General features: G+C 36.6%; 2 protein-coding genes across 11 annotated transcripts in view; one reads left to right on the forward strand and one right to left on the reverse strand.

Annotated features, from left to right (window-relative positions):
* The window catches only part of KIF6 (kinesin family member 6), a 163,267-nt gene extending 141,276 nt beyond the window's left edge, over positions 1–21,991 (reverse strand). For 8 of the 10 annotated variants that reach the window (XR_007903786.1, XR_007903787.1, XR_007903788.1 and 5 more), the window contains exons 1-5: positions 21,893–21,991; positions 20,469–20,578; positions 17,548–17,622; positions 9,196–9,343; positions 6,539–6,648 (exon numbers count right to left, since the gene is read on the reverse strand). Coding sequence is in view for 4 of the 10 variants with exons in the window: in XM_051782878.1 (XP_051638838.1) it covers positions 6,539–6,648; positions 9,196–9,343; positions 17,548–17,622; positions 20,469–20,578; positions 21,893–21,991 (542 nt within the window). In the remaining 6 variants the exon portion in view is untranslated. Of the gene's footprint in view, positions 1–6,538; positions 6,649–9,195; positions 9,344–17,547; positions 17,623–20,468; positions 20,579–21,292; positions 21,380–21,434; positions 21,548–21,892 lie in introns of those variants that run through there. The other 2 variants (XM_051782877.1, XM_051782880.1) reach the window with 2 other exon arrangements.
* DAAM2 (dishevelled associated activator of morphogenesis 2) overlaps positions 21,640–27,412 on the forward strand; it is a 221,433-nt gene continuing 215,660 nt past the window's right edge. Inside the window, exon 1 of the mRNA XM_051782852.1 lies at positions 21,640–21,831. The gene's annotated coding sequence lies outside the window, so the exon portion shown is untranslated. The remainder of the gene's footprint in view (positions 21,832–27,412) is intronic.

Here is a 27,412-nt window from a genome sequence, read left to right on the forward strand (position 1 = left end):
TTTGCTATATTAGTAAAATCTTTACATTTCATGGCTCTAACTTGGGTGGAAAAATTCTGTGAAGTTATCCATAATGACTGAAAGAAGGCAGAGACAAGGTTTTGTATTCTTTATAAACAAAGAATTTTTTCCATTTGGCTTAAGGGATGGAATTAGTAACTGGCTAGGAAGCCTGTAGGATGGGATCAGGCTTTCTTATTAGCTCCAGCCCTTTCCTGCATCAGCCGAGCTGCCATTAATGCAGGAGAGCCTTGCACACTGAATGCTTTAATTTACGAAATTCTTGTTACTGGCAAACAATGAACTTAAAGCTACCTTTGATTAATTAACACCGTCTCATATGTTATATAAATAATAAAAAAACCTCTTAAAATATTTTGGAAAAAATTACAATTTTAAAAATCAAGTTTCCTATTATTATAGCCATCTCTAGGGCTTAGAATTGAAGAAATCTAGAACAATATTAAAAACTTCATAAACAATTAAAAATTAATCATAATGATACAAATAAATAACATATGAGGATATACATGAGGAGATTATAGTGATACTACTTCAATGTGAGGAGGACAGTATTCAGCCAATAATAAATTTAGGAAAAAGATAAAAGAGAAAAGCAGTAAGCATGCATCTTGGAGTCTGTCTAGAAGAACAGAATAAATTAATGGATAAGTATAGCTAATGACTTGTAAAATTGCAAGGAGCTTTAGGTTTTAAGAAAGAATGATCAAGATAATAATTTTATAGATCACCCCAAAAAAATGATCTTTCAGAAGTACAACTCCCTGAATACCACAATAGAGGACAAAGTCAACACTGATTCAAGAGGTAAGGCTACAAAGTTATTCAGCTACCAACATAACTTTCAATAGAACACAGATATGATTTTCCATTGAAGTATAGACCTAGAGCATAATCTCCTTGGCATGTGAGACATGGCAGAATTATGAGATGAGTAAGTATTTGTGCAGGCTGTTTGCTTGACACGTCATACTGTGATAGGAAGTCTTTCCCACTGTCTCCAATGGATTCTGTTGTGAGACAACAAAAACACACTTTGGTTGTCCTGCATGTAACGGACATGACTGGGAGACTTACACATTTAGGAGTGAGTGATTCACACAACAGTGACCCTGAGCAGGCACAGCCTGTGATGTGCTGCACACACAGAGGGGCATTCGGGCCTGTGTCGCACTGCGCAGATCCCTTGGCTGCACAATAAATACACTAAGCTCTCATAAGAATACCTTTTAGAATGGAACTGTTTTCTTGTAAGCAAATTTTATAATAGCTCAAAAGGCCAAAAGGGAGAGCTTCTCTTCATGGACTGGAACTGTACTGCTCTGTGCAGTGCACCGTGGAGAAATCCATTCAGGCCCTGTCCAATGCTGCACAAACGCAGGGCACCCAGCACCTGATGGGATGTAATTCACTTGCAACCTATATTCCTCTTCTTATTCTGTCTAATTGAAGCAGTTACATTAGTAAGCCATTTGTTGTCAGGGCTCTCTTACTGAGATCTGGAAAGAGCTGTGCACAGTCTCTCCCCCTGACACGACCATGCTGAACAAGGAGTCCAAACTGAAACAATGAGACTGGTGGTTTGCATAACAAAAAAACATATAAAATATGTTAGAATTTGCAGACAACTGCAGTAATCTCATGTACCAAAAAAAAAAAAAAAAAAAAAAGTTTGTTAAACAGGCTTTGACATTCGCAAGCGAAGTTGCCTTGAATTAATTTATTTATCAAATGCTTTTAGAAAAGTCACCTTAGAGAAATTTCACTGATTTCCTACTGGTTTTCAGAAAACAAATCAACATAAAATCTGGATGTAAATAAACAATATATAATGTATGCTGAAGTTATTGTATACATTTAAAATATAGTTTGAACCGTAACGAAAAAAAATCATAATCTTCGAAGAAATGATTCAGAACAGTTTTAAGCTGTCTCCTCATTAACAAACAGAAAAGCTTAACCTTACAAAAATATATTTCCTATATATGTTGAAAATTATTCCTTTAGCCTTTTTTATTTTTATCCTTCTTTGTTAATAGCATAGGAATTATTATACTAGTTGTTTTAGTTTTCCATTTCAGTAGTTTGGTATCTCTTAAAGTCCTTGGAGAGCAGCAGAGAATAGAAGAGTACAAACCCATTTGAGGTAGTTAACCAATATCCAGTTACAGATTTTTTTAAAGTGAAAATATTTCATATTGATCCCATGAAACATAACAATTCTAATATATGTTACTAATATATATTGATACACCCATCATTGTTGATGTTTAAAGTTAATTGGCTCTTAGCTTCAAGTGTGGTTTTCTTTTTTAAAGTCTGACAGCATCACACCTAAACTTCCACATCCCCCTCTCAAAGAGGACTTTATAGAAAAGGTGGGGAATCACTTATGCTGGCTGGAAGTTCAGATTGCATTTTCCCTTGGCTATACAGAATCATAGAATCACAGAATCAATCGTGTTGGAAAAGACCTCTGAGATCATCAAGTTCAGCCCTTGATCCAACACCGTCATGGTTACTAGACCATGGCACTTAGTGCCACAAATCACTCCTGATTAATGGTTGTCTAAGCTCCCTGAGAAGTAGCTCCTCAACTACTGCAGTTTAAAGGCTAACATTTTAAGGTAAACCAGCATTAATTTTAGTTTGTCTTCACATGCAAGAGGGTCACCTGCTGTAGGACAGGTAAAGAGGTAACTTATTAGTTGTCTATGACTTAATCAAGTCATTCTTGACTAATAGTTGTATAACCCCCTTCTTTACTTTTTTGTAATTATTCATTGCCAAGAAAATTCTTACTTAATAAATAATACGAACTAGTTAGGAAGAGTACTGGTAGGTTGTAACTAAAGTGAAATTTGTTAGATTCAGTAACATTGAGTTATATAAATTACAAATACACTACAATAGAGAATCTGTTGGAGATGAAAAGCTTTTACACAAATTCAGAGCTTCAGAAAAATATTCCTAATTTGAACAGTCCTGCAAAACTTTTTTGAAAACATGAGGTGGTAGTAAGTATTTAAATAGTCTTCTACCAGCTGTATTTTATAGTAACAATTTTATACTTTTTACATGTTTGAAAACAATCATAATTTCCTCGCATAAACATGGAACCCTCTACAGCTACAAACAGAATTTTTGCATTCTAACACGTAAGATTTTTCAAAGGTTTTTTGCATCTGCATATGTTGGGTTTCAGTTACAATGTCACAAAATTAAAACACTGTCAGTTTTGTATAAGTTAAACAAGTTAAAATTGTAAACTAAGACAATTTGGATGAAGCATTAAGGTATATCAAAGAATATCTTCTATGGGCTACATGTAATATCATTACATCAAGAAAACTGTTTTCTCTCCATTAAAATTTTAATGTGCAGATATATAAACTACATTTATGCATTTTTCAGGAATTTATTTCCAGAAAACCAGGGATTTTTTTTTTTGTGAGAGTTTCTTCCCTTCTCACCTGGCAGACTCTAATGAAATGATTAAAGATGAAAATCTCATAGTTTACAGAAAATACTAAGTATGGCTACACACAAAACCTTGACTTCAGCAGTTGAGATTCCAAATCTAATCATGCAATGGACAATTTTTAAAAAGTTTATTTATTCACTTTGCCTTAAACATCAAATACAATTTTATGTCTCATTTTTCAAGTATTAGCAACAAGCCTGTAGTGCGCTTTTCATAACTTCTATTACCTGAGTGCAATCTGTGTTTATTCTTTTCATTGAACTGGTAACATTAACCCATTAACACAGAGTTTGCTAGACAGAAGTACATATTTCTGATTCAAATTCCATCCCCTTCTTTTGCAGGAATATGGATAAAAAAATATTCTTCCAACGCAATCTGCATACTTTATGAGGTTAACTAATCTTTTTGCTTACTCTTCTAAAATGACACATTTCTTAAATACTCTTCTTGTCCATCTTAAATACTTGGGAAAGTATCAGGACTGACAGCTAATATTTACCCATGCACACTGGGTAAATACCCTGCCTTTGGCTTTGTATGGTGCTTAAAGCCTAGATGATCTGCTGTGGAGTTCAACAGAAAATTATGCACCATGTGACCCTTTTACAGTACAACAAATACTAGTTCCTTTTAATATTCTCATTAAATATACACTTTCATACAAACTTGAGAAAGTCAGGTTATTTAGTATTTTGCTACAAGGTTTTAAGCACATAAAATTCTCAGAAATATTAAATACATATTAGATAATAAACATCTGATAAATTTTAAAATATGGGATTACTATTTACATGTAACTTCTATTTTGTCATATGTGAAAATTATTCGAGTAATTAAAATAATTAATCATGCAACTACCCATTCCTGCAATTCACAATCCCTTTCCAGCTCAAAATGGCACTATATTTTTTTAAATTTTGAATTCTCAAACTACAATATTAAAAAATAAACAAAAAATATTGTATGAGTTAAATACTCTTACACATGTGGTGGTGCATACCCTGTTTCCTGCCCCTGACTGCATTATGAGTTAATATGACTGGTGAAGGTATAGTTTTAGTGTACAGCACACATTTAATTGACAAATGACATACTGGAAATAATAATGTCCACATACAATAAAACCTTAAAGCACTTGTTAAGATCACTCTGCACAGAAAAATTTACTATCTCACTAAAACCCATCCTGCAATAGTATACACTACGTAAATTTACAGATAATTATGATTATCCCAGTGTGCTTTATCCTTAATTTATAACCAAATTATCAACATTTACTTTTTTAAATAGCCTAATACATAACAAGGAGTTACTCTTAAGCTTAATTGAATCACCATACATAAACCAATTTGGAGACTCTAAAATTCATAATTATTGGCAGATAGTCAGTACTTAGTTTCAAAATATGAGATATTTTCCAGGCTATATGACCCCCAAATATCTGTTTCAAAGTTTCAATTAAATTAATCAAATTAAGTTTATTTCAATTGAATAAATTCAGTTTCATAAAATGTCAAATGAAATTACTTCAAATATTTCAAATAACTTAATAAATAATATTAATAATGTAATAAACTTGAATAACTTAATAGCATTAACTTTAATAAGCTGAATAAAGTGTAACAGATTTTTTTTACATAAAACCTTGAAAAAATCTGCACTGTAAAAACAGGCACAAAAATTAAATTATTACCCAAATTAGCCTCTGATGTAAATTTTTTGTCTGCATAGCACAGAAAGCAGACAATAACTTAAATTAAAATTCTAAACTTTGCCATGAAAGACACTGGTAAATATACACAGTCTTTATAGCACCGATGTGTCATAAGGTGCTAAAATTTACTTCCATTTTACAGGTGAAAAAAGCAAAACAATGAGACCAATTGTCTCATACTCTACATTTGTCTGCTCCCTTCCTAATCTCTAGACTAGTTCATTTTATAAAGATCAATCTCAAAAATTTTTTGTAAGTATGTCCTAGTTACCCTGCATTGTGTAGAAAACTAAAGTTCTATTCTAACACAATAAAATATTGTGTTGGAAGACTTTTTTAATAAATAAAATTCTTTTAATAGTATGTAAATAACATAATTAGACACTTAAATATAAAATTCTATTGATTTTCAGTTATTTTCTCATTGCAAGTTTTCAGTTCATTTCCTGCTCTTATATAAGCAATTATTTAATTGCTATTTACATGGTTCTGTTACCATTATGTTGAGTGATAAAGTTTATAGTGCCCAGTATTATTTCGAAGCATTTGCAAATCCAGTCAACAACTCACTTATTCATACACATTTACTGTTTGCTTAGTTATTTAAAGAATAGCAAAGACTATAAACTTATTTCAGACTTGGAAACTAGGATTTGGATTTCCTACAAATTAGAAATTTTTAATTTCAGCAGGCTGGAGTGTTCATGACCTACAAATCTTTATTTACTACCCTTCTCCAAGTATTAGTAAGTGCTGGTGTTTGACCAATGAAAACTATTATAATAATCATCCATTCTGAAGTAAACATCCTGTTCTTTGGAGTTCCTTGTGGCCTATTTTCTAGCTGTTACTTACCTTATTTCCTCAAACCATATTCTAGAAAAATATATAATTATCCTTGAAGGAAAAGGCCCGAGTAGAAGCAGGGAGCTTTTCTCACTACTATTGCAAGGAAATAATGCTTGTTACATATGTCTCTGCCCCACACAGTCATGTACACCATACAGAGACAGGCTGTCATGAGAAAAACAAGTACCTTCTCTTGTTTTCAGTGGCTGCAAGAGATCTCCTTTGCAAAGTACACTTTTAATATTTTCATCTTCAGTTACTCCCATCTAGTCTCCCCAGCCTCTACACATACAAAATTACAGAAAATTAAAGCAGTGTTGATAAAATTGAGAAAACAAAGTATACTGATTAAATTAACACTGAGATCAGTAATACAGCTGCAAAAAAGTCCCCAAACAATGCTACAGGGTATACGAAAATGATTCCTGCTGGTTTTGATGATTCTCTTAAGTAGTCCTATTACTTACGGCAAATCTTCCAATCTGGAGGCCTCATGCCTTGGGTCCAGCAGATCATAACCACATTCATTGTAGATTTCTAAGTAGGAAACATGAGTTGTATACACTTTACTGCTGTCCTGGATAAGAAAAGGAAAAAAAATAATAGAAAAAAAGGAAGTGCTACAAAGAGAAGCCAGAGTTAGATTAGATAACAAATTTATCGCTACTGCTTTTATGTTAATTTCTCACTCTGTCTCTTTTTCTTTTCCTGGGTATGGTATACATTATCAATTTGTTATACTTTCATATTTTCTGTTATCATATATATAAAAGCTTAAGGAAAAAAAAAAGAAAAAAAACACAATAAAACCCCCCAACTAAAACAGACACATACACACATAAACCCCACTAAAACAAAAATCCCCCCCAAAACTCCACCATACCCATGAGTTTAGTCTGGGATTTTTAACTGATTCCTTATACCTAGAAAAGTCTGTGTACATTTAGAACATGGGAGCCTGCTTACAGAACAATGCAACATGACATTTTTCACATCTACACCAAGAAAAGAATGCTATTATAAAAAGGTAAACCCTCATATTATTGATAGAAAAACTACGCTTTAAAAAAAAACAAGCAAGGAACAACAAAAATAAGATTTACTCCATTTAGAAACATCAGATACATACTGCTTTTCACTCTCTTTATTATAACATTTAAACAGTGTATATGATGTCGCTGTTCTCTGCAATCCCATTTTTTTGGTATATTACATTGCCAAAATGTAATTTAACACAACTGGGTTTTGCAGATAGAACTTTCTTCTGCCCCAAACCTCAAAATAGTGGGCTATGATTTCCAAAATAAAATAAAAAAACCCCAAAACCAGTCACTTCTTTTCACAGACAGATGAAGCCACTGTGAAAGTACTCATATCACAGTAGAAGTTTAATAATCCAATCCACTGCTGTTGTTTTGCAAAATACTTCAAGATATAACTTTTCATTTTCATTGAATAGTTATTTCCTGTGGGTTTTTATTTTATTGATAATGACAGTTCACTATTTCAAGGGATATGACTTAAAAGATACACTACAGATGGATGGAAAAAATGAAGTAAGAAACTGTTCAAACAGGAAACTGTGGAAATACGAGAATTTCTAAATTAAAAGGAGATGTTATTAAAAACAAAGGGCTTGATTTGCTTCTCATTTAGGGCAAAAAGCTTTCTTTCCTTGGTTTCAAATTGCATTGTCTTTGTGCAACTCAGAGCTTCACAAGTCTTGTATTTTGTGTCCCTGATTTCACTGTCTCCTGTTTCATACTACTTAGGGTTAGAACGCAGATGTCTTGTCTACTGTGTCAGCATCTTCCAAAGCACAATTGTAGATATAAAGAAACAGGTGAAAGATATGAAAAGAAAAGCAAGTGGAAAGATAAAACACCAAGAAGAGACTCTTTACGATGCACCAAGAAAGAAACACAATGATTTGGAGGCAGGAAAACAGAAATATCCTTATAAGCATAATCAGGAATAGCTTCTGATTCAAAACCCAGGGAAACTTTTTTATTTCTGTAGAAACTATGTGCTGAGAAGATGACAAATAAACTAGTTAGTTTTCATCTTATTTTGTTTTTATGACATAATTAGCATTAGAACAGAATGTTGGTGTGCTGACACTGTTCATTGCCGGCAATTGCATAATCAACCTGTTCACTTTTCACCACAAAAGTCCTCCATGGGGTCATGTGAATGCAGCAGAAGGTCTAAGGCAACATGATCACATGGGGGTTTATTTAATTTCCATTGCCACAATAGCAAGCTTTTGTGCACCTGCAATACTATGTGTACTTTTATGTGCCAAAGCCATACTTCCAAAGAGCCAAAGTAATTACTTACTGTAGTTAACCCTTACTGAGACAGGGTATGTTAATGTGACTGAGACATATACCTTATGAATATGAATTGGTACCCTGTATTACATGAATGACAGAGTATAAAAGTACAATGTAATGATTGATGTTGATGCCAAATAATATTTAAATTGGTTTAATTAAATAGCTTTGTTAAAATGTGAAGATTAATCTTTAACGAATCATAGGCCTGGTGGAGTAAATGAAGAGACAAAACATAAATTACACAAAACTACTCTCTTCACTTTTGCCTCCTACAGCTATATAAGCACCAAAATGATTGACTGTGTTCACTCATGTAAGTATTTCAGACACTAAAGGAAAATGAAATTTCTTGCAAACGTAATAAACATAATGAACAATCAATGTGCTTACTCTGGCACGTCCTTTCACTTATTCACTCATTTCGTTGCCTAGAATATCAAAATGAAATGCAATGCATGCAATACAAAACCAGAGTGGAGCTGATATAAGTGTTAAGAGAAGGATAACCAATTATGTAATCTGAATGTATGCTGCAGCAATCAAAAATAGCATGGCTCTTAAACCTACAAAAAAACCCCTCCATTGAAGTCCATTATTTTCAGTCTATTCCAATAAGCCAGGTAACCAAAACTATTACAAATGTATTCTTGCATACAGTATTGTGTCAAGTTAGATATTTTCTTCAGCATTAATTTTAGGGCTTCCTCGAAACAGAAACAGCCTCTTGCAATAGTTAAGTATCTGTAAACTGGACATTAAAAATAAACAGAAAACATATTCCATACCTTCTGCAGTTGATCAAAAATATAAGATAGAGTCCTGGGAATAATGCCTCGATCACTGTAACGTTCTGCTCCTCCTGTGATGCTAAAAGTTTTGCCACTGCCTGTCTGACCATATGCAAAGATAGTACCATTATATCCAGCCAAAACACTATACAATCAAGAAAAGAGAAGATAATTATTGAGTCAGAATGTATTTTTCACAGTCAACTTTGTATAGAACCAAAATACAATTAACAGCAATTCTTAATTATGTAGCAGCTGCCTTCGGTAATAAAGAATACAGTTCAAGATATGTATTCTAGAATCTATAGAATTTAAATTCTCTAGATCTGAAGGACTTTCTGAGGCCTTGACTTACCCCATCATTCAATATCATCATTAGTTGATCATACTTATTACTATTTACACTATCTTTTCATAGTGTTTTCTTTGGTTTATGATTTTTTTGCAAGGATGATATTTAGTCTCTTTAAAGTCTGCAGAGGTCAGGAATACACAACAGCTCAAGAATCTAGAAATATTTCACATGCGACTTCATTCAATGCAAACAGAGAAAACTATATTGTGGTTACAAACTCATGTAAGGATACAGTTATACAAGGGGTCATTTTTATTCTGAGAATACTACTAAACTATCAGACTGCTCTTGGATGAGGGTGTGCAGGAGAACCTGTGCTTAAATCAGTGTAGTAAAGTCTTCATTTACTGTGAAAACACACAAAACCTCATTGGTAATAGGAAAGTTTTCTGTTACAACTGTGATTGTACAAGAAGCTTCTGTGGAACAGCCATAACAGCTGTGCAATGACATAGCATGAAATGCCATTCAGACTCATCATGTTTTTCCACATCTCTTACTTGTATTTGCAGAAATGCCTAATAAAAGTCTAGTTCAAATATCTTTCTCTAATTCACCACACTTTCACCATTGACTTCCATCTGATTTCCACCAAAACAGTAGATAAGCTTAATAAACTTAAATTTTGTATTTGATTTACTGTGCTTAAGGACCTACTACTTCTGTTAAACAAAATGAAAAACTACAATTTTTCTTGTGCATTTTGTTTATTGAAAAAGTGATAAATAAGCTAAGATTTTAATAAATAGAAAGAGGGCAAACAACCCTTGCATAAGAGGAAAAGCAACATATGTATAGATAGCTGCTGGTCTGGCGCCACAAGAGACACAATGATTCTCCAACTTACTCAAGTTTATTTAAAGGCCTGAGTAGTTGCCAATTTGCTTATTTTAATCCATTACAGTAGGATGTCAGAGACAAAAGCAGAAACATGTTGAAAAGAATTACAGCGAACATCTGTTCCCAAAAACCAAAATGCCCAGAGTTTATACAGATTTTAGACTCCAGATGTGAAAAATCAAAATAATTATTATTATAAAACACCTCATTTATCTACCTTAGTAATTTCTAGTGTCCACTGTCACAGTATCTGAATGCTGAAGACAGTAATGAGTAGTCAAAAGGTAGGGGGTATCAACAGAACTCAGAGACAGAAGATTCAAAACAAGCAAGGGGAAAGGATTCTTCATGAAGAACATAGTTAAGCTGCTCAACTCTTTGCCATGCCATGTTTTGGATATTAAAATTTCACACAAGCTTCAGCAGAGATTGGATTAAATCACAAGAAAAATTTTCTCTCAGGGCTACTAAACACTAGAAAACAGAAAGTCCATTAACTACAAATCATAGAATCATAGAATCAGCTGGGTTGGAAGGGACTTCCGAGATCATCAAGTCCAACCCTTGATCCATTACCACCGTGATTATAGACCATGGCACTAAGTGCCACATCCAGTCTCATCTTAAAAACCTCCAGGGATGGAGAACCCACCATTGCCCTGGGCAGCCCATTCCAATGCCTGATTACCCTCTCTGTAAAGAATTTCTTCCTAACATCTGACCTAAACCTCCCCTGGCACAGCTTAAGACCATGCCCTCTTGTCTTACCAATAGTTGCCTGAGAGAAGAGACCAACCCCCACCTGGCTACAACCTCCTTTCAGGAAGTTGTAGAGAGTGATGAGGTCTCCCCTGAGCCTCCTCTTCTTCAGGCTAAACAACCCCAGCTCCCTCAGCCTCTCCTCACAGGACTTGTGTTTGAGTCCCTTCACCAGCCTTGTTGTTCTTCTCTGGACCTGCTCCAGCACCTCAATATCCTTCCTGAACTGAGGGGCCCAGAACTGGACCCCTCACCAGTGCTGAGTACAGGGGAAGAATCACTTCCCTGGACCTGCTGGTCACACTGTTCCTGATCCAGGCCAGGATGCCATTGGCCTTCTTGGCCACCTGGGCACACTGCTGGCTCATGTTCAGCTTCCTGTCAATCCAAACTCCCAGGTCCCTTTCTGCGTCGCTGCTCTCCAGCCTCTCTGTCCCTGATGACTAAAGACTAACAGGATACATGGGGAAGCATGGCAGTAAGACAGTTAAAAAAATAAATCCTTAGAGTCCAGAGGAAAAAAAAAGAGTTAATAAGAAATGGTCATTACATATAAGGACTTAGTCAATAACACTGAGGAAGAATAAGATATTCTGTAGCACTGTAGCTGCAACTATGATACTCCAGAAGTGTAAGAAAAAAAACAGGTATTTAGAGAGAGGAAGCATCTTGTATTAAACTCAACAATAACTGGGAAAAAACAAGACGGGGCTCAGGGTTTCAGTGGATTATTGGGCTTTTTTTGGCGACATTAGAAAAACCCTGCCTCTTTCCTTACAATCTTGCTAAGTAGAAGCTATTAGTACAACTTTGTATCAATTATCAGGCATAGGACAATTCTTTCTAGTATGGACTCATATGAATGTAAAGGAGAGTAACACAATGCAGATTTTCCCCTCAAATTTTCTTACTCGCTTATCAATTAACTTGCATGTTCTAACTTACTCCTAATTAGTAGTGATTTAAAAACATGCACAGTAAGATACATGCTTTTCATTTGAAAATTCATTTTGGACCCCTATTTAAATGAATGGTTGTTACAGAGTTATGTACTGACATTTTCAGTCGCTCCAATGCCTTGTCTCATGCACCTAAATATAGGGTGTGATACAGAAGTATAACTCATGGAAGCAATTCCACTTAAATTGATAGATATGTTATGTTTACAGCTGTCTAACACTCCTCAAGTGAGAAATTCCTCAAGTGAGAGCTAGACAATTTATGGGTCGTTACTACAGTCTAAAATATCATTCAGTCCTTGGGTATCCGAGACAATACAAATAGTGGTATAAAGCCCAGTGACAGTAGACAGAGGCTGAAAGCAGACTGAGGTTGTTTTATTGTGGTTGGTTTTTCTGACTACATTTTGTTTTAATTTCCACTGAAGATCATTTGTTCTATTTAAAGTTTATGGACACAGAACTTTTCATTTGCTTCTGTGCTCATTGCTAATGAGACTTTAGGGAGGCTTTTGCCTAAGTACAACGAAGAACTCTGCTTCGTCTGCTGCTGCACTGGTTTTGCTGAATCAAATAGAACAGTTACCACCAAAATTTGCAAAAAAGAAAAGAAACTCTCCTCCTTGGGTTCTGTCTCCCGTTTTGGGCTCCCCAGTAGATGAAAAATGCTCTAAAGAAACTGGACTGAGCCTGATAGAACCAATTTAGTTCAGGCTGCAGCACATCACACACAAGGGGAAGTCAAGGGAACTGTTTCCTATCAACCCAGAGAAGAGAAAGCCATACATGTACCTAATTATCACCTTATGCAATGGATTGTTACACAGATGGACTCAAACTCTTCCCAGAGACTTACAGTGGTAGAACACCAAGCAGTGGTCACAAGTTGCAAGAGAAGAAACTTCAAATGGGTATAATGAAAATATTGCTCACAGTAAAAGTAATTAAGCCCTGGAACAGGTGCCTAGATGGATTGGGGGATCTCCATCTTTGGAAATTTTTGAAGCTCTACTGGACAAGGGCCCAAGAAATGTGATCTAACAAAACCTGCTTTGCTCAGGAGGTTGGACCAGATGACCTCCAGAGATTCCTTCTCACCTAATTAGTCTAATTTGTTGAAAGAGTTGAGAGTTTTTTACTAAATTTATAATATGAATAAATAAAACAACAACAAAACCCCCTTATTAAGGACTAAATTCTGTAAATGTTTATATATAGGTAAGAGAAAATCCTGGGAACCAGAAACAACTTTCAACTTTAAAATGTAATTATATTGATTTTGTTAGTTTATTTCAGCTTCTTATTATTATTTTAATTTGATTTCTGCCATCTTCATTTTAAATGAGTAGTAACAAAAAGGTACATGATTGAAAAAAATATTCAAATATTAAAAAATTAAAATACTAGACTGAAGAAAAAAAGCAGAAAACACCTGTAGTTTGATCTTGGGACACTGATAGCCCTCTCCTCATCTCAGTTCTTGCAGACCTGAAATATTCTACCAATGTCCCTCACTTTCATTCTTATATATATATATATAAAAATATATATAAATATATATATATATATATTTAAAAAATCAACACAGTCTTCACAAAACCTGCCTCCAGAAATTATAATGAAGATAAAAGAAAGGAAGGAGTTAATTTGCAGGATCTGGAAAACAAGATTTCAGGGAGAATTTATCTTCAGAGACTCAGTTTTTAGGTATCTTCTATCATTTGATGCTCAGACTAAAGTTTCTTTTAATTAAAATAAACAAATTATCTCAGTATGACATTTTTTCTTTATGTCTTTGCCAGATTTGTGGAACAAATCTAAATTGGTAATGTCAAAGCCAATGTAACTGTTTTTGAGACCTTAGTGCAGGCAAGTTTCCTTAGAAATTTCAAAAGAGCTTTCCTAAGGAAAAAGAAAAGTGATATAATTTCCTATTTTAACTAAGATCTCTAAATATATTTAGAATTCCACCACAACCACCATAAACAGACAAGTGGCACAAAGATACTCTGAATCAAAGCTGTCAAACTGTAACTTATAACAAACAGCCTTCTTGAACAATTCTAAGCTGTGCAATTTAAGTCAAAACAAACACAAGCAACTAGTAGTCATTTTAAATGAAACATCAATGATGCTTTTCACTTTTTATTGCCTCATAATTGTACTCACTTCCAGAAAGAACTGCTAGCATTACTATCCAATTTCTCAGTTTAGGGGAAATTTGAAGCCAATTTTGCTTCCAGTTGACATCCAAAAAAACAAGTGTCCTTTTATTATACATAGATTCTACAGGTCTTTTGTGGTGCAGATGAGCCAAACCACTACTTCCAATACTGTGTAACAAATATATCCAGGGACAAAATGGAATAAACCAGAACCTGAGGCAATGGGAGCATCGTCCTGGAGGCTCTCAGATCTTTCAAAAGAACATAGGTGATTGTCATTAGGTTTATAAACAGCTGAGGTATTTCTCATTTTCATGAGACATATGAAGAGAATGTATTTTCAAATGTTATTCTTTAATAAATCAAGACATCTAATACCAGAATATTGGCCATATTAGAACTGAAAACTAATTCAAAGCAGTTAATATTTTTTACCTAATTTCTGATTGCATTAATAATCATAACACTAGCATTTGAAACATCTTAAGAGTAGCCTTGTTCTGTTGCTAACACAATACTTAATCATTAGCAGACTGTAAAAGTAGGATGTTATTTATTTTCTCTATTTCTGATAGAATAACAGAATTAGTGCTGCTTCTTAAACATCAAGTTGACTCTGCACAAAAGAATTACCAAGAATATATATTTAAAATAAAAAGGAAAAGAGGAAGGCACAACCAAACGATAAAAAGAAACCATGCAAGAGATGACTCAAGGATTCAAAAAAAGTAATAAAAAAGTTCAAGCAAATCACATGCTTATAATAGTTTGCAGAGGCAGGGACTTTTGACTTAAGAAGCAAATTAAACAAACTAATGTCTGGTGCCTCTGAAACCACAGGCAAGATGACAATGTAACTGGACTTAAAGAAGGAAAAGTAGTGGCCCAGCATCAAAGAAAGCATATTTAAAAAGGGGGTGAGGGGAAGACAAGAAAGTTGTATCGAAGTTCCATCCAAGAACAAACTAGAAAGATTTTAGAATCCTGAGCATTGCATTGCTGGTTTTAGTTTAAACAATGCCCACGAATTTTTTTTTTGAACATTCAAGTCTGTAACTGAATTTTCTCAGGACTGTAAGTATGCATGGCAAAGAGCCTTAAAATGTTACTGAAGTATTTCATTGATACTTTCCCACTACTTCTTTTCCCTGGCAATACACACACAAAAACTGTTCCCTTAGTAAAGGGACTCCAAAACCAGAAATGTATTTTCAACAGCTTTTTCATGCAGGAGAATGTTGACTTTGAAAGAAACAAATAATGAAGAACATTTTGCCATGAAAAACTGTGGTCTCTCAGAGAAATAGGGTAATTCTTATTGTCCCACGATGGAAAGGAAAATCAAGTCATTAACTATAGAGTGAAATAACTTTTAGGTCCAGTTCAGGACTCCATTAACCAAGGAACCTCATGACTATAAATATATTTCGAAATACATATTTTTGCCTAAAAAATCGTAAAAAATTAAGGAGGTGAATGAGAAACATGAACGTACTTCAGTTATTACCTACTCTATCACAAAAACACAAGTAAAATTATCCTTCAGTATTATCACTAACAACACAAACATGAACAAGAATACAAGCTTTAGCACATTATAACACTAAGACAAAATCTTGATTTCATTAAGAATGAATTTATAAATCAATTTTAGCATTAAAGATAAAGATTTGGCTATTTGGAGATAACTGTATGCCTAAACAACACTGATTTTAATAGTATTTAAATACTTTTAAATACTTAAAAATATCTAAAGCCCAAAACTAAAGCCTACATAATGGAGAAAATTAATATATAACAGTCTTGTATCAGCCAAGGAAATAAAGGAAAAGAATACCACTTCTTGTTTATTAGAGCACTGTATAGATGAATTATTTGACTGAAAAATCTTTCCACATTCTAGCAAAACACTCCAAAGGGAAAAAAATTAGCCAGTCTGTTGCTAGTTAATTTTGATACCCCAAGTTTTTGTAGAGGATAATTAAATCCATAGTATGTAACAACAAGATTTTTAACCCTTCTCTTTCCAAACAAACTCAAATAAGATAAAGACTTTTTTCTCCCTGCAGTCACCACTGAACCCAGAAATATTTAAAGTTAAGTGTATGAGCTAATCTGAAGCTACATGTCATGATGTCAGATAAGCAAATAAATCTTTTCTGGGTGAGAAAATATTATAACAAATATTATTTTTAAATCTATTTTAACTTGTTCTAATGAAGTTTCAAATTCACTGGCTCTTCATTTTCACTGTCAATTACTCTTCTGCTTTATGTTGGACTTCAAAGAAGAAAATAGGCAAAAAAATAAAATTAAACTATAAAGAGATAGATATATTTTTCTTCCAAATAACAGCTTGAGAAAGGCTTAGTGTCCAGCTGAGGATGTCTGTTTTCCTACAGTCCTAAACACAGGACAGTGCAATAGATGCAAGGAATAACTTGCAGAATCATAGCTTAGACGAACTCCAGACAACGAATGAGAAAGAAGTTGGCATCTAAAGTAATACTTCCCAACTCCCCACAAGTTTGGATTCTCAGCAGTAAGTTTGATAAGCAAACATTATGCAGAAATTCTGCTTCCTGCAGCATGGCATTTTCTCCCCCACTAAACCCAGTACAAACTTCAGCAATTCAGACAATAAATCAAGCAAAGAGAATGGCATATTGGGAAATCCACCTGTTTTGGAGTGGCATTCAATCCACACAATGAGTGCAGAGAGCTTCATCAGTCTTAAATGCCTGCCTTTGCAAACTGTGAAATATGCATAGTGCTTGATTATTAAATGGAGATGAAAAACAAAAACAGGACCAAAAGCACTGCCTTACATGTCAAGACAAAACTAACAGGGCAAAATTTAGGAATATCTCCACAGGTATTAATGAGCAACCCTAACTTAATGAAAACTAAACAGGGGGATAAGATTTTCATTAGATTTACCTCTTCATGAAACAATATAGGGAATACTTTTCTAAGGCAATGAAGTGAGCTTATACTGCAGACAAAAAAAAAGAATCAGATGTGGATTTCTATGGCTATACAACATAAGAGGTAACAGCAGCAGTGCTATTTCAGGAGTCAAAAATGGAACCCTTGCATACATAAAATTCTCAGAGGATTGTATATCTCCTAGATTCAGATATGTTAGTATTTAGAAAATTAAAATATCAATATACACAACAATGAGACAAAGACTTGGCAGCTCTCCTCTGAGAAATATAAAAAAAGCAAAAGTAGCATCATCCTGATTACTTGCAAGATCAAAACGTACCATTCTGCTACTGGTTTGGCAATGCTGTCAAAAATCACATCTTGTTTTGCTTCTTGATCAAAAATTTTTTGAAATCTGAAAATATTAAGCAAATAAAAATTTCTTAGAATGCTAAAACACTACTTGATTCATACATTTTTGTTTGTGTTTGTAATAGTCAATGTTTACATCATTAGGCTTACATAACTTAGTACAATGTTTTCCCTGTAGTCTTAACCACAGCTTGCTGTTGTGCTATTGTACATAAATAGGCTGTACACAGAGCTGCTTTGACAAGATCTGTACAATAAAATCCTCTGATAAAATGATGTGGCTTAGAAAAAACTAAACCGTATTTTAAATCTATCAAGAGAATCAGTGTTTGTAACTGGCACCACACTGAATCCTGGATAAATAGATTACACTATAACCAAATACAGCATCCCACCAGTACAGCAAGGCTCACATTTTTTCATAGCTATTTCCTTCACTCTGCTGCACTATTACTATAGGTCACAAGGAGATATATAATTCAATATGTTTTGTCACTTTTTATATAAAATATCTGAAGTTGCCTCACAGAATCAAAATTCTGGAGATTGGAAGGGACCATCTGCTCCAAACCCCCTGCTCAAAGGAGAGTCAGATAGAATAGGGGTCTGTTGAGTATCTCCACATATGGGGGCTCCACAGCCTTTCTGGGCAACCTGTTTCAATATCTGATCACCTCACAGTGGGGTCCCCAGCACAGAAAGGACATCAACCTTTTGGAGACAGTCGAGAAGAGGGCCACCAAGATGATTAGAGGGATGGAGCATCTCTCCTATGAAGAAAGGTTAAGAGAATTGGGATTGTTCAGCCTGGAGAAGAGAAGGCTTTGGGGTAACCTGATTGTGGCCTTCCAGTACCGAAAGGGAGCTTACAAGGAAGATGGAGAGAAACTTTTTACAAGGGCATGTAGTGACAGGACAAGGGGGAATGGCTTCAAACTTAGAGTAGGTTTAGATTAGACATTAGGAAGAAATTTTTTACTGAGGCACTGGAACAGGTTGCCCAGAGAAGCTGTGGATGCTCCATACCTGGGAGTGTTCAAGGCCAGGTTGCATGGAGCTCTGAGCAACCTGGCCTACTGGAAGGCTTCCTGTCCATGGCAGGGGGTGTTGAAACTAGATGATATTTAAGGTCCTTTCCAATTCAAACCATTCTATGATTCTGTATTTCTGTATTTCCTGTACTTCAGTCTGTGTCCATTCACTCTTGTCCTGTCCGTGGGCACCACTGAGATGCCTTTGCATCATTTGCTGTTCATCTGGATGGACCGTTCCTGAGTTTGGAGGAGGTGATCCTTGAAAATCAGCCAGTTCTCCGGGACTTCTCTCCACGGCTGTGTCTCATAGAATTCTTTCAATCAGGTCTGTGAACAGGCTGAAATTTGCATTTATGACATCCAGGGTTGTGATCCTACTTTCTGCCTTGCTCCCTGAGCAAGCATCCTGAATTTCACTATCTCATGGCCACTGCATCCTAGGCTACCCCCAGGTTTAATATCCCTCATCAGTTCCTCCATGTTTGCAAATACGTGGTGCAGCAGAGTTTATCCCCTCATTGGTTTTTGATGGTATGTTAGGAAGTTGTGATCCATATATTCCAGAAACCTCCTGGACTGCTGGCTGAGTCGTTCCCCCTGCTTGGAAATGTACACTCACATAGAACTTCCCAGGGTATGCAGAAAAGCATTGCAGACACCGGGTATACGGAAAGGCACCACGCTGACCCAGGCAATTTGTACAGTATCGCAGACAAATGCAATACACAAAACATAAATGCATACATTCTATCCTGCTAATGCTTAATCAGCCCAGATTGTGTTTGGTTCCCATACAAGAGAGTAAAACCAAAAGAGAATAATCTTTGATGTGACCAGGATAAATAGACTGCAAGAAAGAATGAGTTTCATGGAGGAAAAATAAATGCTTACTCCACAGAATTATTTTTGCATTGTCTTATGGGTAATAAGACATGGTGTTTTTCAAAATCCACCTCTACAGACTTACTAATAAATTATAAAGTCAGAAAAAAATATCAGCATTCATTAAGTCAGGCTTGGCCACCTGCAACCTAGCCTAATGTTGCATATTAATCTATTTGGAGAGGGCAGCTCCTCTCCTCCCAAGCAAATTTCCTTAGCTGATGTAAAATGACATCAATCTGAAGTGCAGATGTTTATCTAGGGCTCTCTTTTTTAACAGCATAGAGCAACAAATCGACTTGTTCATTATTACAAAAAAATAAAGAATATTCTACTTGGAAAAAGACAGCCTTGCCCTCATCATTAGCAGTGATTATATATCTAGCTTTATTTATCATCAAAATTATAAAATGTTACCTCAAAGTTTTCTGCTGAAGTGATGAAAATATTTGATTGATATTGCTGGTAGAGACCTTAAGTTCCTAATAAACATTTACATTCTATAACCAAGGTTTTGTTTCTTTCAACTACTTCTGTTTTTCTATATCTTGTTTTGGTAATGTCTGAAACGCAGTTACCTAAACAGAGCGTTTTACATCAAGACAACTTTTAGCTAGCCTACGACAATTAATTAGATCACAAGAGCACACACAGCCCTGCATTCACTCGTCATACACAAATTCAAAACAATTGGTAAAAAGGGAAGAATTGATAAATGAAAATGCAACCTTTGAGACGAGACTTAGAAACGTATAATGACTTGTAGTGGACAGACAACTTTACCCAATGCTATCAAACTCGTGGTGAAGAGCATATGCTGAAGTACTCCTCTTGCTAGGGAGCTGTATAAAAATAAACCCACCTATACCAAAACTTAAGATTGGACTTTTCCTGATTCTGTACATCTGTATCACTACACATAGAGATAGCAATCACTAAAGGCAGAAGAAGCAAAGATAATGCTTTTACTCACTTGAACTTGTAGGTCTCTCGTTTATTATTGACGAACCCATCTGCTAAGTCACGTGGCACAGTAATCTCCAGACTGGAGAGAAGATCCCCCTCATCATCCACTGAATAACTCTAATAAGCATGGATATGAATTCACAGCATAATTTCACCAATAGAACAGCATAGCCCTTAGACATAACACTTATGTAAGTTTAGCACCTGTAACTGCCTCAAGAAAAAATTTGTACAAATTTCACTAAATATTTGACCAGATCCGCCTTTTGTTATTATACAACAAAGCCAGCATATACCAACCTTATTCTGTCACCATGTAAACACTACAACAATACTTGAAACAAAAGTGTAGCCTGACATACTTGCTTACTAAACCACTTCAATATCCGTGGTGTTGTGAGAAACAAAGCACAGCCCCAAGTGCAAACCTCTCCCAAAAAACCCTGGAAGAATACATTAGGAAAGGCTATGACAAAATGAGCTGAGCTGGTTTAAAACCAGAAGACAAATGAGAGACCTAAATGCACGGTTTCTGAGGAACACTTTCATTATCTTTATTATTCCTTGCAAGTACAGCTATACCCTGGGAGCTACACGTTCCCCTCCCATGGTCAGAACGGTGCTGAACTGCATAAACCCGGTGACCAGTGTCAAGTGTTTTCCTGCGGAGCCTTTCTCTAACAAACTAGGCTGGAAAGAAAGTTCCTCGCCCCTTCCCCCAGCAGTTACAGCCTAAGCGCTACTTCGTGATTTTAGGAACTTCTTAAGGCTTCGCAGCGCAGGACGGGGCTGTTGCTTTCCCCGCTCCCGTACCCACCCCTCCGCCCTCACCAGCCGGCCAAGCTCCCTGCAGGGAGGGGGGCCCGCTCCCTGCCCGCTCCCGAGGGGACGCGGGCCCCCGGGACGGCCCTCGGCACTCCCCAGCAGCCCCACTCCACCCCTGGCAGCACAGCGGCACAGCTCCCCGGCCTACCCCCGCCTGCTGCCGCCTGCCCAGCGGCTTCACCCGCGCGTACACCCGGATAGTTTCCTTCACCATCGCTGCCCGCCGAGCCCCTGGCAACGGCGGCGCGGCACGGTGACCGGGCACCGTGACCCGGCACTGTAACCCGGCACTGTAACCCAGCACGGTCACCGAGCGCGGTAACCCCGCACGCTCCGCCACCGGCAGCGATGGGAGGCGGCCCCGAGCCACCTCACGCCCTCGGGTGGCCTTGGAGGGGCTTGGAGAAGGGAGGAGCCGGACTCCACCTGCGAGGGATGACTGCCTGCCTGGCCCTTAATGGCAATTCCCCGCCAGCGGTGCTCCCCGAGGCCGCAGTGTCACGGCTGGGAGGACAGGGAGCCTGTACACACTGCCCATCCCAGAGGTGCGGGGTTGGTGTGGCGTGTGGAGCGCTCCGTGGGCATGCCAGGAATTCCCCGCCTGACCTGTTGTGCCGTACCTGTGTGTCCGCACGGCTCTGCTCGGGCTCGGCTCATCCGTGTAAGGCTCAAGGGAAGTCTCTTGTTATGTGGTTGAAACACCATAAAGGGAAATTGAAGCAAAATACCTAGATTACAGGCAATGAAGGCATCGAGTCCTTAATTCTAGTATAAAAAGGGTTGGGGGAAAACTGCTAGTGGGAAATAAAGGGTGTCGTCTTGTTACAAGAGCTAAAACAGAGCAGTAACAACAGGACCCCATTACTCTGTGAAGTGGTTACTGAAGAGTCAACATGATAGTATTTTGGCGTTCGTTTTGGTGAGACATAGTGGTAGAGATCAGATTACAAGTGATTACAAGTAAACTAATTTAATTTAAGTGGAAAATCAGGGACATGATTACGGAGGAGGATAGAAATTTCTTCTACTTGGATATGGTAAAAGTATGTTGAACTTGTATTCCGAATAAGAAAAACAGTAGGGAAAAGGTTTTTCTCTCCCAAATGAATAAATAACTGTCTCAGAAAGCATATGAGGCGTACGTAGTGAGCCTTCAGGGAATAAAATGGAAAAGGACTAATCACCATCCAAAGTCAAGTGCAAAAGTCAAAAGGGTAAAAATGAAAACAAATGGAAAATATTACTTGGTGGTTAAATAAAGAATGAAAAAAAAAACTAGGACATTGAAATAGGATAATGGAATAGACAGTATCTTCTCAACATTGCTCCGAAACTACAGAAAAGTTTATGTCTTGTCAGTGTAGGGATGGGGATGTTGAAGGTAATGTTAGAGGCAGAAGTGACTAAAAGAGGGAAATATGAGAGAGAAACAAATGCAACCAAGAGGGAAGCAGAAATCAGAGTGTTCAATGAATTTAGACTGGAAGATCAGGATTTGGGAGGTAAGCGTAAATTATTTCAGTCCCAGAATTCTGAAAGAATTGGGCTGTGTAACTGAAGGCCCGGGAACTGGGTTAATTTGTTGTGTTTTTTTTGGTTTTGTAATGAAACAGATGCAGGAGAGTACAGTATTGTTTGAAAACTGCAAATGTAATAGTCAACTGTGTTATTTAGCAGCTTAGCTGGATCTGAATTAAGTGGGCAGTAGACGTTGTAACACTGCAGTTAATTGTGAGGAAAGCCATTTTGTGTCTGCTGGTTTTCAGTAGCTGGAGTATGGAGTTGGTGAATGAGACTGTACTGCTTCTGGGATCAAGTCTGCTCTGCAAATGGTTTAGGTGCCGCTCTTCAACACAAAGTCTGACCTGTAAACTCTGAACCAATGGCACAGTGAAGACACGCTGGTTTTACACAGGACTAGTCTGAATACAATCTGGCCTGCACAGAGAAGCCAATGAGCCAGCTCAGGCTCAAGTTGCTTCCAGAATGAAATCATAGGCTGAATTTCTGAGAGCGGGGAAGGAATTCTGGGCCACCTGCAGAATGGTCACTTGCATAGCAAGAGAAGAACAAAGATAACAGAAAGGACACGATTGTCTTCTAAAATACTCTTTCTGTTACACAGCAGTCCTTGCAGAAATGCTGGAGTGCTTCTGTGTTGTGCTCCACAATGCCTTCAAGACTGGCATGTTAACCCAGTAGCACCCAAATCAGAATTAGCACTCCAGGCTTAGTCCTTCTGCGAAACAAAATCTGTATCATTAATTAAAGCATCAAAATTATCCAGGTTTTCCTCTTCTGTGGAGTATGTAATATGCTGACTGCACAAGATGGGAGATTAGCAGAAGAATTATAAGAGGAGTGAGAACTGAGTCAAAGGTGCTCTGTTATAGTTTGTTAAGAAAAAGGATGTTCTTGGACTGTAAGGAAATTTTTAGTAGACTTTCGTGAGGCAGAGCATATGTAATATTTTAGTTAATAACTTTGCACCAAAGATGAGATTGTGTATTAATTAAACTCTGATGATGATGTGGCTGAGGGTTATATGTGCTGAAAAGGATAAAGATATACAGGAAAAGATGAATGAGTAATAGATATGGATAGGTTTAGAATAATAGATATGGATAACCATTAAATGTGGTACAAGTTGCAAAACGCTGAAGGCATGTGGGACTGAGGACTACTGACAACATATTCTGCTACAATCTGAAATCCATTCAGCGAGAAATATCAGAAGATTTTCTGGTTGTGGAAGTCCAGATGACAGCTGCCAATGAAAAAAAGACAGCTGTGGTTCTTCAGTGAATCAAGAATGTGTTCTACAAAGGAAAGAAAGCATTCACACTATTTTAGAGAGTCTTGGTGAGACCTTCAGCATACTTTCCCTGTGTGTTTATGGTCATTTCTTTTTGTTTCTGCAAGTTTTTGAGTACAGGGGCTACTAGAATGATTAACCTGACGGAGATTTTGCTGTAAGACAACAAACCTGTAGGAGTTGATTTATTTAGCAAAGGCTAAGTATGAGAGGCTCTATGGGAGTGTATGAATATACTATGAGTAATTGATGTGGAAGTAAAAGAATCTTTTAAGACAGACATAAGAAAAAAATTGAAATAATTTCAGGTGAATAAATACACACTGGAAAGCAGAGGAAAATGGAAGGCATGGTTCTTGATTCTTTCCTTTGGATGCTAGAGAAAACATGATAAAGTTATGAAAGAGTACTATGTGACACTAAACCTGCATTATATGGGAAAGCTGTTGTTTAAACATGTCTTAAAATGGCTTTTTGTGGTCTCTTTGCAAACACATGCTTCTTCTTCCCAACACCCCCCACGACAAGTGTATGCCATGCAGGAATGTCCTGAGGAGATATCCTGAGGTGTTCTCATTGGCCCCTTTTAACCCCTTCCTATTGGTTGTTAACCCCTTCCTGCAACCTGTAATTGGTTACTCTGTGAATCCTCCTAAACCCTATAAATGTAACATCCCCAACAATAAACGCTCTCTTGCCTCCTCTCCACGCCAGTGTGCTGTCTCTGTGCCGGCCATGGGACCACATGGGTGGGGAAAAGAGGGGAGGGCACCTCTCCCCTCCAGGCTCAGGGCCTGAAGAAACCTCTGATGCTGGAGTTCCCTTTCCCTATCCTTCAAGACCTCGGAATGGTTCCTCAGATGGAAATGGAACTAGAACTGGGCCGCCCCACCCAATGGGGGGAAAGGGATCCAGAGTACTACATGACCACTTATCTTAGCAGGGATAAGAGATAAGGATAAATCAAGAACCTCTGTTCCAAAAAGTCTTTTTCAAGCATCTTTCTAGAACCATATTATGAACAAGAAAGCAAAGAGGAAGTGAGTACTTTCTCTTCCCCCAAGCCACCTGATGGGACTCAACTTCACCTTATTTTATTATCTTAACCATTTTTGTTACCTTAACCATTATAGTATGTCCCTGCCTGGGTGTAATCTGTGTCTGTTTTCTGTTTAAGGTCATTGTCAACATGTAATCTTGAGTTCATTAAAAAAACCCATGCTCTCAGTTATACCTTTTAGGCTGTAGGAAACCTTCTGTCAACTTCATAATTTGCAAAGCTGTAAGGGATACACTGCTCCGAATTAGATTGGTCAACAGTTGCACATTTCGCAGAAAATATAAAATAAAAATCTCGAAGTCAAAGAACTTGCACAGCTTGATTATTTATCTTCTTGTACATCTTGAAGTCTTCTTTTCATCTGTAAGAAATCAAATTTCTATTTTTACTGACTCTTATTTTCCTAGTCTCTGTGTTCTGTGTCTACTTCAGCTTGTCCAGTACAGAAGATAGTAAGAAACTGATTGTGGTTCTTCTGAATCTCATCACCGTGGTTTTCATTTTCATATACAGTTCCTAAGATATTTAAATCTAAAGTTCAACATTTTATGTTATCCTTTTAGGGGAAATTCATACCCTCAGATATGGTCAAGAAAGAAAAGAAAAGATAAAACTTTTCCTCACTTGGTTCAATCATTCCAACAATTTAAGAACAAGGTCAGTTGTTGTCTGCATTTATTTCAGTGGGTTGAATGCAGCTTCATTTGTGCTTAGGAACAAGAAGTGCTGATAAATACTTTATGAGGTTCAAAGCAGTTTCAAAAAGTGGTCATCTTCAGAGAGATTCTACTTCAATAAGAAATTATCAATTTACTTTAGGAACTAATGGACAAAGTTTTATGTTGTCTTATACAAGAAGTCAGATTTTGTAGCTTTAAAGTCACTTCCAATTTCAAAATAGATAATCTCTAGTTTTTTTGTATCTCTTGAGTTATGACTAGCTGATATGTGAGTATTTTCATATAGGATTTTAAAAGTGTTAAGCAAAGGAAAATTTGTGCCATTGTGGAAGATAAAAGGCCACTTAATTTAATCCGCAATTACAGAATTGCTGATTAACAGAAGTCTTCTCTTGAGGCCTACCTTAGGAAGTAATTTGGCTCTTAAAATTTTCGTAAGATTTGGAACAGAGGATTGTTACTAGTGGTAAAGAGCTGATTACAAAGATGCAGGAATTGTAGGACATCTTTTTCTTATTACCAAACAAAAAGAACTGTTTTCAGAATTTGTATTTCTTAGAACTTTGAAGAAAGTCTTGGAAAATGGAGCCTAAAGGTGACATCTAACTGTTCCAGATAATGGACTGGTCTAGAGGTTGCATCTTATGATGAAGGCCTGAAAAGTTTTTGTTTGCTTTAAATTTATTGTGTTTGAGATCTTCTTTGTCTCTTCCCTGGGAAATCACCTTGTACTTGAAGAATTCTCAGCATTTGCATTTATGCTAAACCTCAAAGATGTGTCAACCTTCTTCAGCTCCAGTATTAAAGAAAGTGCACCACAGAACACAAGCACCCTCTAGGCTTGAAACAGTTAGGTGACTGTATGAGTTACAGGATCTGGCAATTGCATGTTTTGAAAAGGTCAGCCATTGCATTTCGAAGTAATAGTTACAGCGTCACAACTAATTGTCTGCCTTTACCATTATAGTTTTCTTCCAATTAAAAAAATAATATGGGTCATAATATATAGTGGGGCTGGCAGTTCAAGAACTTGAGCTCCATTATGTCACCTAGCAACTTAATATGCTTCCAAATAAACAACCTTGTAAGTTTTATAATAGCCCAAACTTTCAAGTCCTTTCTTTTTTGTCCAAAGTTTTACTTTTCATAGACTTTACTTATTCTTGGCAACTATCATGCCATTTGGCTGAGATAATGATTAGAAGTTAGAACATTAAAATCTTTCCACAGATCAACTGGGCAGGATGAAGGGCCAAAACTCTTGCCAAACTCTGAGTTTGTCTCATCATCCAACTCCTGAAAACATTAGTGCCAAATATGTATCTTCTACATGACCAGAAACACTTCTTAAATGACCAGAACTTAAAGTTTGAAACGTGGCCTAAATTTATGTATAATATCTGTTGAGTTTGTTAAATAAGCTCTGCCAGAAAGAGTACAACCTTTATTTGTAAAAGGTGTGGTAATACAGAAACTTAGGTTTCTATATTTGGATGGAATGTGAAAAAGTTGAGGTAATATTTTTTGGTATTTCAAGTATCATCCCAAAGCCCTATAACCTTTGTTTTTTT

Source organism: Manacus candei, unplaced genomic scaffold (assembly GCF_025592945.1).
Source record: "Manacus candei isolate 608988 ecotype Guabito, Panama unplaced genomic scaffold, ASM2559294v1 h1tg000017l, whole genome shotgun sequence".
Classification (NCBI taxonomy): domain Eukaryota; kingdom Metazoa; phylum Chordata; class Aves; order Passeriformes; family Pipridae; genus Manacus; species Manacus candei.